This window comes from Mucor velutinosus (genome assembly GCF_035048745.1).
Source record: "Mucor velutinosus strain NIH1002 chromosome Unknown tig00001564, whole genome shotgun sequence".
NCBI lineage: Eukaryota > Fungi > Mucoromycota > Mucoromycetes > Mucorales > Mucoraceae > Mucor > Mucor velutinosus.
The window spans coordinates 1,803,177-1,815,142 of NW_027041906.1; the positions used below are offsets into that span (position 1 = coordinate 1,803,177).

Consider the following 11,966-nt stretch of genomic DNA (forward strand, 5'->3'; position numbering starts at 1 on the left):
TGTGTCGTGGGATTCTATGTGCCTGCCCCGCAAACACAGTGGTATAGGCCTCGTCGACATTGTGGACCAACATCTGGCGCTGCATTTGATCTATGTCAAGCGTATGCTTCGCCCTTGTGAGTCTTCCGACTTTCTTACACCTTGGCTCTTATACAGCTTTCATATATACTCGGGTCATGCCACTGCTCTTCCTTTGCTGCTGTATCCTCGTACGTACATGCCTCGTTTGAGAAAGTGCCCACATCTGGGTCATTTAGCTCGTTTGATCTCTCGGTTGCCAACTCTGACTCCCTCTGCACAATGGCCATCTTGGTGGCTCCTCGATCTTCTTTGGTCAAGTGTCTGCTCCCTTTCACCAACAGCGACCTTGTCTAGGGCGAGTGACAAACTCCAACCACAGGCGCTGATTGCCTCCCTTTTGAGTGTGCTTCCAGATACCAACATCTGGACTTGTGTCCGTCCTTTGGATGCCCCCGCATTGCAACATTTGTTCAATGCACTGTGCCCGTTTGAGGGTCCTCTGGTATGGGCCATCCCTACTCCTCTCAGGTCGGTTATGGCTTTCACTGATCAAGAACGCACTGCCATGTTGGAGAGCGCCACTACCCCCTCTCCACCCACTGCTAGCTTTTCGCATTGGCATATCACCGCTAGCCCTCGTTCAACAGCTGTAGTTGCCCAAATCAAGCTCGGGGCCTTGCGCCGTTTCTGGCATACATCTTTTGCTTTCCTACGTGGCACAGCCCACCCTCTAATGTCTCGTCCTCCACATCTCTTGCTTCCTCCTCGCCTCTGGCGTGATTTCTGGCCTCTCTGTCTTCCCGCCAAGGCATTTACACCTTGGTGGCGGCTGCTACATGGGCATCTCTCGGTGCAGACTCGCCTACACAATATCAACCGTGTCAGGCATCCTTCCCCTTTATATAAACTGTGTATTGAGGCACCTGAAGATGAATATCATATGGTCATAGGCTGCGGTATGAAGTCCCTCTTCTGGTATGAGGTTACCACCACCTTGGTCTCACAAATCTGTTCCCTACGGACGATGCCATTTGGATTGGGCTGACTACCCTACTTGATCAGGAGCACAATCTGTTAGATATTTCCATCTTGGAACTTCTTGGAGCCGCTTTCTCGTCTCTTTGGCAACATCATTGGGGCTGTACCCTTGAGGATAAAGCATGGCGTACGCGCATAGTTTTCTCCTCTTTTCTTAAAGATCACTCTAAGTTGATTTCTTCTTTCTTAGACATGTAGGTATCCTCTCGGATATCCTAATATCTATAATATCAATAAAAACCACTTTTAAATACAAAAAAAAATGATTCAATATACCATAGTAAAAGTCTTCATTATCAAGGTGAAAAACGCGATCGTTCGATTTTCAATGAAAACCATGAGGGGTACCTTATGCTTTTTGGTCAATTTTTGGCCATGTTTTGTTGGTCCCCTAAAAGTTGAGCAAAGGTGTCAGAAAGTAACAGCCAGATGAGAGCAATTGTTCGGTGCTATTTTGACAATCTAAAACGGCCTTGGACGCGAGAAAACGCAGTTCAAATGCACTCATATTTTGCTGTATCAGGGACACCAAGGGCTAAAAAGGGGAAATGCCAGTATGCTGCTTGACCGTATATGAAGTAGCTACGTGTATGTGGATGTAGAGCATCACATAAGAATCAGATTCACAGACAATATGAAGGGGTTTCATGTGTAAGTGGAAGGTCAAAATCAAAGTAGCAGTATTTTGATAAGATACGCAAGAGCAATCGGTAGCGCGAGCTGCCAATGTGCAGGTTGGTTCTCACCGAAGCATACATATAAACAATGTAAAGTAATGGCAAGCTGGGCCACAAGCATGCGCTTCGCCATACAAAGAGACAAGTGCAAATTTATAACATTCTGTCTAATACGAATCAATATACCTACTATTGCGCTCAAGCGCCACAAGTATGTAGTCAGTAGGTGGTTCAAAAAATTCTTCAGGTGGTCCGAATCGATACTGAAAAAATGGCAAGCATGGACTAACTGTAGCGATATATCTGGTATGCTCTACAGAGCTATCATCTTGGTAAATTTATATTTCAATTTTTTATTGATATTTAAGCACTCTAATCAATAGAGCATATTTAAATTCTACATTCTCTTCTTATGGGCACCATGTTACAGTGTATCCAGAGGCAATACACTCATATAAACTACTGGCATCATCGTAAGCGTAGGTATACACATCAGGGCAAGCGTTCTTGACAGCAGCAGCATAGGAATTGATAGGACATGCATCAGGTGTATTGTTATTGCCAGAACAGCAATATTCTGGATTGCCGAATTGTGAGCAAGCACTTTTGCACCCGATAAATGCACCATTAGCAGACAAGAGCTGCAGTTCTGAAGCACAAGATGGAACAGTGCTACAGCTGGGAGCTCCACACCGGTACTTTCCGCTTTGCTGCGGTGTGGGTGTTTCTACTGGCTGCATTGGCTCGATGCTTATAGGTAAATTGTATCCATCTACAAACGATACATCATAGTAATCTTTGCCACCAGTCCCGCTAAATGTGAATTCTGCTAAAGAAGCCGGAAAAGCAGCTCCGGCTATCTGACAATTGTTGGCTTGACAGTTCTCTCTTGCCCAAAATCGACCTGACCATTGTCCGTCAAAGTTGTATGTCTTAGATGAACCTCGAGCGATGTTGATTGGATTGCCGTTGTTGAGTACTGTGTCTCCCAATTGACCCACATGAATTACATTGTTACACTGGTTCACAAGTGTCACTGTGGTTGTCAGGACTCTTTTTCTGTTTAAAGGAGAAGGTGCAGCAGAAATTAAGCTGAAGATACTTGCGATGCAAAAGCCAGAAAAGAAGTGCATGTTGTGAATGAGATGAAGTGCATTAAATTGAGGATCATACTTCCGTTATATATACCTATCCAACTCGGGTATGCTTGATCTCTTTGTGCCGAGATGGCCATAGTCATTGCCACTCAAGACTTGCCAATGCGTATCAAATGTATATATATGATGAGCACTGTATGACTGTAAAACGTGTTGTTTCTGAATCATACGATTCCCCTTTAAATCTCGACTGTGTCTGATGTGTGTGCCTTGTCGTCAGCTCAGCATCAATTGAATTTGCCATTCTCCAATCAAGTGGATGATGTATCCATTCGGCAAAGTCTTCTATCAGTTCTAAAATGTGCAAACGATAACAACTCATTGTTAGGTGATATTTCAATTCATAAAAAAACGAGCCCTTGAGTGTAATGCCCATTTATTCCGTCCGGCCCAATCGCAACCGTATGATCAATGCCAAGTCTGAAATAACCATTTCTAGGCAATCCACAAAAGGGCCAGTGCCCCATAAACTAGCATTTGTAAAAGAGGCATCTGTCTAGTTGGGTCAAGTTTAAAAGAGGTTCAAGATGACATATCTTCAGGGAATTGCATATGCGTCAAGCACCATCTTATGTGATCAATGAAAAATTAATAGAGCTCTCTATTTATATTAGATATTTCATATCTTCAAAGTATACAAATGATAAGCTGAAATCAGTCGATTGTCTGGACAAATCTGTTTTGCCATGATACGTATGTTTGCATGATTTATAGACGCCGAATCATTATTTTAGTGCGTGTCTACAATGTTACAAAATGCCACCAATAGCCTGAAGAGCGCACATACTCTGACACAAATGCATGGCTCCTACAAAATTATCGCAGATACTAACTCAAAGTAATCAGATTCTTTGCACTTGCATGCCCATTAATTATCGCGTTTCAAAAGGCTCATCTCCGCTTATTTTGATTCTCACATTATTCGACTCAAATGCCACCATGGAGATGGTTGTGAAATGGAAACTCCTGGTCCTCATAGCAAAATTTGGCCGCTTAATTTGTTTAATATGATTAGTGGGTTATAGAAATGTGCTGTAGATTATGAACCATCAACTCAGGTGAATATGTCTGTAACAAAGTACATGACGAACGTTTTGTTTCAGCAAATATGCATCTGTAAGTTTGTGTGGATGTTATATCAGGAGAGATTTTACTACTGTTGTCAAGCGCTCCGAGCATTCAGTTGCTGTATTTGGACATCTACTGCAGATGTGCCCTGAAAACTCGAAAGTTAAAAATGATCCACATTATAGAACTGCCAATAGCAAAGTTAACTTTAAATTAACCATGCTCTCCAGCAAAATTTAGTTGAAGGCTAATGGCATAAATATAGTGATGAGTCATTCTGAAATAGGAGATGGCTTACGGGTTAGCTTTTTTTTCGCACTTAGACTTGCAACACGCTCAGATTAGCTGTGCATTGATACTCGATTCAGCAATGATTACCGATGCCTACCAGAGAGCACCAATGCTTTGCTTTAGAATCCGAACAAAAGTGCAATTGTGCATTCCAAGGAAGCTTTCAGCGTAAAACTTGTAGTATATAGACAGAATTAGCAGATAGCGATATAATTATAACATTGTTCAACTACTCCTTTCGTCAAATTAGTGAAACTGTGGTCCACCCATGCAGACAGTGGCCAAGCTGAAAACCTAAAAATGGATACTGTTCACATCATGGTATATGTTAGCATCTCAAATATAGCAATGACACGCGCTAAATTTAGATAATTGCTGTTTCCACTTTTGCAACGATTGTGCAGATTGTTGGGAAAAGTCGCATACACCACTGCGAAAACAGCTTGTATGCTTGTCGAGATGCTTAAATATCGTGATACAGACTCTACCCAGCCATGTTTAGAAGGTATGACCGACAAAATATGGATGTTGATCAGTTCTGTAGCAATTAAACGTTTAGCGTCATAGCATTCCAGCATTATCCATCGAACTCAAATCGGCATAAATGAATTTAGCAAAAAGTATATATATTTAGATAAGGTTTAAAAGTATTTGGTTTTCTATCCTGTATACGGCAGAGCAGAGCACTAGTTTCATACAAAATCTAGGCCAGGGTATACACAGTAAATACGTTTTCGGTCAATGGTAAGTGCCAAACATAATAGATCGGCTGCAATTCTCAGGTATTCTATAGTTGGTTCGCATGAAAAATTTCGTCGGTCGCTTGCTTTCTGACAAGAACGACATAGAAACCGGTAATCTTTACCTTTGGATTCCTTACGGAAACACTAATCGAACAATACACACATCGATAGTGCATCTAATCGCATTCAACTAATGCATTGAGCTCAGTATTGTATCAGCAAACGCTTTTCAGAATTTCATAGAATAAGCCATGAGACAAGCTCCGGATTGTAGATAATTGACAATTTGATCTACTCAATTAGAAAGTTACGAGTATATTGATGAGCTCCACGATTAAAAAAAAAAAAAAAAAAAAAAAAAACAAAAAACGGTTGTTAATCTCTCTTACGACCCTAAGCAAGATTTGGGCTAATTTCTTGGAACTATATACTAGGGAAGTTTTCGAAATTAATTGAAATAGTGTGATGCCAATGTGCTTTGATTTGAAGTCTACGAATTATACATTGATCTGTATCAGTATGGTCTGGCTCTAATGTAATCACCTGCCGATGCATTGACATTAGGTTTCCAAATTTTGAGATCCTCGGTTACTATGCGATTCTTTAAACAGAAAGCTTGATTTTCATAGAGCCAAAGATAGGCACTATTCAAGTTCAAATTAGATTCTGGATCTATTAATGAGCATTGCCATTGTATTTGATTCATTGTAAAAAGATTATTGCGGGTTAAGGTGATTTACTAAAAGCGCTGCTTGAAACCCAGTGTCGGATTTCTGGCTCGCAACAAAACCTGTATTAGGTGATTGATGAAGCATCAAGGCTCAGATTCCTCCTCTTCCTTTACAAACTACTACCCATAATGGTCAAGTTCATCAAGGCTGGTAAAGTATGTATCGAAAGACGACAGATGATTACGGATGGATGAATTTAGAAACAGATGAAAGAGAAAAATTGGATGGATGAACACTTTTTGGAAAGCACACCACATGCAATATTTTTCTTTCGAGTCTTATTCAATCCACCCGCTCACTCCACTATATCAGATATCCAGAAGAATTAAACCAATTTTGCCTTATTCTAGGTTGTCGTCATTTTGCAAGGCCGTTACGCCGGCAAGAAGGCTGTTGTCGTCCGTAGTAAGCATCAAATGTTGACAGATATGAGAGAGATTGGAAGATATTGATCGCACACTCTTTTCATTAGACCACGACGAAGGTACCAAAGACAGACCTTACGGTTATGCCGTTGTTGCTGGTGTCGAACGTTCTCCTCTCAAGGTCACCAAGGCCATGGGTAAGAAGAAGACCGCCAAGCGTTCCAAGGTCAAGCCTTTCGTTAAGATTGTTAACTACAACCACATGATGCCCACTCGGTAAGTAGACGACATCTGGAGAACAGTTGGGACAGTAAGACTAACAGGCATTGTACATTAGTTACGGTTTGGAATTAGAACAAATCAAGGGTACCGTCTCTGCTGATACCTTCAAGGAGCCTACTCAACGTGAAGATTCCAAGAAGGTATGTATAGAGTATTGCATATGTTGAACGACATGAGATGTTGACTGTTGGATGCAGGTCATCAAGAAGCTCTTCGAGGAACGTTATCAAACTGGTAAGAACAAGTGGTTCTTCAGCAAGCTCAGATTCTAAGCTTATTTGATCTGCAATTACTCGTATTCTCTCGCCTTTTTGTACCTTTTTTTTATATATAAAAAGAAGAAATAAATTCAATTCACAAATGTATATTTACTTTCTTGTTTTCTTTCATTTGGTATTTGATCTCGCATTGAACATATTACAAAAAGTGGCCAAATGGCGTATTCAACTCGACTAGATGTCTCTTTTGTGTTCGTTTTCAAGAGGGTAAAGACGTTTTCAGAAAATAATCATGCAAGAATCATGATATTCTACATTGGCTCATGAACCAATAATTTCTATAATTCAAATATTTTATTTACATACACTAATGATGCATAATCAATGTTGATTCAATTATTTCATGGTAACTAATTTGATGTCAAAGACAAGAGTGGCGTTCTTGGGGATGTCTGGGGGAGCACCACGCTTACCGTATGCCAAAGCAGGAGGAATGGTCAACTTGCGTTCACCACCAACCTTCATACCAGCGACACCAATATCCCAACCCTTAATGACCTCACCACGGCCCAAAAGGAAGTTGAAAGGCTTACCAGAGACATTCTTGTCAAAGACCTTACCAGTGGTAAGCTTACCGATATAACGCATACCAATTCTTTGACCGGCCCTACAAGAGACACCGTCTCCAACTCTGACATCTTCAATAATGAGGCCATTGGGTAGCTTGGTAATCTTGTTCTTTTTGGCTTCTTCCTTCTTCTTGGGCTCTTCCTTCTTCTTGGGCTCTTCCTTCTTTTTGGGTTCCTCCTTCTTCTTGGGTTCCTCCTTCTTCTTGGGTTCCTCCTTCTTTTGATCCTTCTTCTTGGGCTCTTCCTTGGCGACAGGAGCAGCAGGAGCAGGAGCAGCCTTTTGCTTCTTGGCAGGTTGTTCCTTGGGAGCAGCTTCAAGAGCACGCTTCTTGTTGACGACAGGCTTTGGCTCTTCCTCTTCTTCGGACTCTTCCTCATCTTCCTCGTCAACCTCCTCGGCAGAAACGAGATCATCAGAATTAATTTCATCTGAAGATTCGCCTTCTTGGTTCAACATTTCCACCATTTGTTCTTGTGTCATGCCAGGGGGGAGACGCTTCAAGAACTCCTCAGGATCAAAGTTTTCCTCATCTTCGGAATCAGAGATATCCTCAGAGCCCATAGCCTCCTCATCATCGCTGAAAACATAGTTTCCAGTCAAGTGAACAACATTCTCACCCTTGATGGCAAAAGTAACTTCCTCACCTTCAACGAAGGAGATGTCCAAAGTTTGTTGTTCGATCTAATCAAAAATTGATTTTAGCAAATACACTGACCAAGTTTAAACGGTCCAAATGTTACCTTGTTAGGGATCAGAGTACAGAGAACAAACTCCTTGTTGTCTACATTGACAGTGATGGATGTACGCTTGTTATCCTTGACGTTCTCGGTAAGAGAAGCCTAAAATGTGGAGAGAACTAAAAGTCAGTACTGACCTGATTCTCGACATGTAAGGATTGAGCAACATACCATGGCAATACGGAAAGGTGCAGAGACAATTTGACTGTAAGTCTTACCGGGATGACATGCTAAAGCCCAGAAACCTTGAACGCTCATTATAAGATATGTTTGTTATAAAGATGGGATGTTGTTTTGGTGTTTTCCATCAAATGTTTTTGTTGAAAAAATTGTCGTTGTGAAATGTAATAGTCACCATTCATCATGGCTTTGCTGGTACCAGAGTCACGAAGCCCTCTTTATGCGGACCGCACCTGTCAAGATGGCCATTTGCAGGAATAGCTTTGACAAACAAGATCTATACACTGACACTCATGAGTTTGTAGTGTTAGCAAGAAAGCCATCAATGGGATCTTTGGAAGAGCGATATTGGGTCATTAATGAGGCTCCTCACATGTCAGTGAGTCAATACAGAGTAGATGCATTACGCTTAAATGTGCGCACATGAGTAAATAATTGTGTAGTTTATAAGTTTACATGTGATGACAATCCAAATGTCAATCAGCTTGGTTCTTAATCAGGATTGGGAAGTTTGAATTTTATTATTTTGGTTCTACATGTTTATATCACAAGTATCATGAGCCCACTTCAGTATACACTATTGGCCTGCGCTTCAAACAACACAAATTGTAAGCTTTTGCGCTAAAACCCGGTTTTGATTTGATGTTGAAAGAACAGAGCATGCGTAGGAAACTGACAATGGTTTTGCTTGCAAAACGAACAAATGAAATGCACTAAATACAGAAATCAAGCGCAGAACTACCTTTTATATATATATATATATATATATAAATGCATGTCATATCAATGATTCTTATTCAACACGAGGTTTTGCCACATCATGCCTCTCAGGATTCTTCATAGAAGGTAGACTTACTGAGCAGCGCATTAGACAAGTGACCCGAGCGACAAGAAAATGCGAGGCTATTTAGCGGTGTACAGAAAGAGACTTGGATGTGTTGAAATGGTAGACATCTGCATGCATGACGGACTTGTGATAAAACGAAGCACATCTATTTCTGGATAAGATTCTAACTGTCTCATATCTTTGCGCGCAAGAGCGGGATCGACAACATGGCTGCTGATGTGATTTGACATGTCCGTGCATACAACGGATCTCAAAAAGATAGAGGATCTACTATACAAGAAAACATATAAAAGGACATGATCAGATACCATCATTTTTTTTTTCCTCATCAAATCTTCTACTTTTGAACAGATCAATCAACTAGTCTTTTAAAATGGTTGTTGCTACTTCTCGTTTCCTTATTCTCGGTTTAGCCGCCGCCGCTCTATCGGTATCAGCTTCTCCTGTCCCTGCTAACTTTGCCAATGTTGCCCTTGAGGCTCGTGATGTATCTGTCGATGATGCCGCTTATGCCTCATCATTGAAGCTCTCTGAATGCGAGAAGTTGGCTCGTGCTGCTTCCAAGAGTGTTCTCAGCTCTTGTAAGTCTCGCTCCAAGTGTATCTCCAAGGGCAAGTGCAGTGTTTACACTACCACCGTTACTATCGGTCCTGATAATGGCAATAAGGCTACTACTACCACTGTTACCATTGGAGGTCAAGACAAGACCAAGACTGTAACCTTCCATCCTACCACCAAGACCATCACCGATAACCATAATGGACATCACACCACCAAGACCATTGTCGTCAGCAAGGATCATGATAAGACCAAGACCATCACTATCACTGCTCCTCAAGAAACCAGCAAGTCATCAACTGTCAAGCCTACCGCTGATTGCACTACAAAGACAATCACCACCAAGCACAATGGCACCAAGACCACCAAGACTATTGTTTTAACCAAGGATCATGGCAAGACCAAGACCATCACTATTACTGCTCCTAATAAGACTAGTAAGCCTTCAACTGCCAAGCCTACTGCTGGCTGCACCACCAAGACTACCACTATCACTGAGGGACACAAGACCAAGACCCGTACTATTGTCATTAGCTCCAATGGAACCAAGATCAAGACCAAGACTATTACCGAGAAGCCTTCTACTTCTACCACCAAAGCCACCTCTGCAACTGCTACCACCAGTTCAGAATCTGCTACCAAGTCTACCTCTGCTACTGAGCCTACTTCTGCCGCCGAGTCTACCTCTGCCGCCGAGTCTACCTCTGCTACTGAGTCTACCTCTGCTACTGAGTCTACCTCTGCTACTGAGTCTACCTCTGCCGCCGAGTCTGAATCTGCCACTACTACTTCAGAACCTGCTACTGCTACTACTACTGAGTCTACCTCTGCTACCAATTCTGAATCTGCCACCGAGTCTGAAACTGCCACTACTACTTCAGAACCTGCTGCCGAAACCACCTCTGTCACCGAGCCTGAATCTGCCATTACCACTTCAGAATCTGCTACCGAAACCACCTCTGCCGCCGATTCTGAATCTGCCAGTAGTGCTGCCACAGAAAGCGCATCTGAGAGTGAGAGTGCTTCTTCCTCTGCCACTGCTTCCTCGACTGAGCCTGCTGAAGAAACTACTACCACTGCTGAGGAAACCAGCGCTACTAATGTTGAAGAACCCACCACTAATTCTGAGGTGGCCAGCAGCACCGATGCTGAAGAAACCAGTACTGAAGCTAAGGAAACCACCACTCAAGCTGAAGAAACCACTTCTAGTGAATCTGCCTAAATCAAAACTGATGTGATAAACCACGGATTCGCTACTCCTACTTAGCATTACATACTATAACCCATACTTCATTGCTCTATCAATAAAACAAAATGTTTTGCAAATAATATGTTTGACCTCATCAATTTCGTCTATGACCTTGTTCTCAAGTGGCTTTCTATATTATAAAAAAAAACAAAATTATGTTACAAATGTCTTGATGTAAATATTGCTTTTGTCCATAGAGTCATTAATTGAAAGTAGTAAGTTGTCGCCGTAGATTGTCATAAATCAACTACCTTCAATACATTTGCTTTGAATGTCCATATATATTCAATTATTGAATGTCGTAATGTAAACTGCAGCTTTATTGAAGAGTGCTTTTGCATAATCCTGTGTTTATAACTAGTATTCATTTTTGTACGATACACAGTATTCTAATTCAACATTTAGTTTCGCATTTGAATGCCAAATTTGCAACGGTAAAATCTGTCATTTACAGCCATTTGCAGCATTTACGAAATAACTTATATATGCTAAACAGTAGCACATTTATAATCTTCAACCCTTTCCTTATGAGCTTCTAACAGCATCATTTACTTCAGGGTAAGCATGGCGTGGATATTGCCATCTGCTTGCAGCCAAACCTTTAAATCCCGATTGATATTATGTCTTGATTCGATGATTTTAGATCAAAATTCGACTTGTTTGATCTATTTTCTCAGAATAGACTGTTAGTTGTGATGCTTATTTCACACTTCCTAATACTGTTTTGGAGCCCTTTTCAAGGCGCATCCGATGGTGCTAATTACGGTAAATTTTTTGAATAAGCTTACTGAAAAATTTTGGAAAGTATGAAATAACGTTTTGGGTCAGAATGTCGAGACCTTATATACAAAGGTTTCACAAACAAAGTTTTAGGTGTTGCCTTGAACCGAGAGAAACATTTTGATCTGATATATACCATAGTGAAAGTCTTCATTTTTTAGGTCAAAAACGCGATCGTTTGATTTTTGATGAAAACCATGAGGGGTACCTCATGCTTTTTGATCGATTTTTGGTGATATTTTTTTGGTTCCCTAAAAGTTGAGCAATAATGGCACTAAGTAAATGTTAAGTGAAAGCAACTATTTAGTCCTATTCTGAAGGACTGAAAATGCTTCTAACGCGAGAAATCACTGTTTAAGTGTGCTCAATTCTAGCTGTGTTTGGCATATTTCGA

General features: G+C 41.2%; 5 protein-coding genes across 5 annotated transcripts; 3 read left to right on the plus strand and 2 right to left on the minus strand.

The window, feature by feature from the left end:
• Positions 1 to 16: 16 nt before the first annotated feature.
• On the plus strand, positions 17 to 1,066 carry ATC70_010870 (uncharacterized protein; the record flags this gene model as incomplete). Its single annotated transcript, XM_064830076.1, has 1 exon — positions 17 to 1,066. One exon carries the CDS (start codon positions 17 to 19, stop codon positions 1,064 to 1,066), a length of 1,050 nt encoding a protein of 349 aa, XP_064682578.1.
• Positions 1,067 to 2,146: 1,080 nt separating this feature from the next.
• Positions 2,147 to 2,869, minus strand: ATC70_010871 (uncharacterized protein; the record flags this gene model as incomplete). The annotated part of the gene is made up of 1 exon (XM_064830077.1): positions 2,147 to 2,869. One exon carries the CDS (start codon positions 2,867 to 2,869, stop codon positions 2,147 to 2,149), a length of 723 nt encoding a protein of 240 aa, XP_064682579.1.
• A 2,985-nt stretch (positions 2,870 to 5,854) lies between these two features.
• On the plus strand, positions 5,855 to 6,645 carry CWC15 (complexed with cef1p; the record flags this gene model as incomplete). The annotated part of the gene is made up of 5 exons (XM_064830078.1): positions 5,855 to 5,881; positions 6,077 to 6,131; positions 6,199 to 6,367; positions 6,429 to 6,513; positions 6,571 to 6,645. 5 exons carry the CDS (start codon positions 5,855 to 5,857, stop codon positions 6,643 to 6,645), a joined length of 411 nt encoding a protein of 136 aa, XP_064682580.1.
• Positions 6,646 to 6,987: 342 nt separating this feature from the next.
• Positions 6,988 to 8,216, minus strand: ATC70_010873 (uncharacterized protein; the record flags this gene model as incomplete). Its single annotated transcript, XM_064830079.1, has 3 exons — positions 6,988 to 7,902; positions 7,962 to 8,060; positions 8,130 to 8,216. The coding sequence occupies 3 exons, from the start codon at positions 8,214 to 8,216 to the stop codon at positions 6,988 to 6,990; spliced, it is 1,101 nt and encodes a 366-aa protein (XP_064682581.1).
• A 1,142-nt stretch (positions 8,217 to 9,358) lies between these two features.
• ATC70_010874 (uncharacterized protein) lies at positions 9,359 to 10,765 on the plus strand (the record flags this gene model as incomplete). The annotated part of the gene is made up of 1 exon (XM_064830080.1): positions 9,359 to 10,765. One exon carries the CDS (start codon positions 9,359 to 9,361, stop codon positions 10,763 to 10,765), a length of 1,407 nt encoding a protein of 468 aa, XP_064682582.1.
• Between the last annotated feature and the right edge of the window lie 1,201 nt (positions 10,766 to 11,966).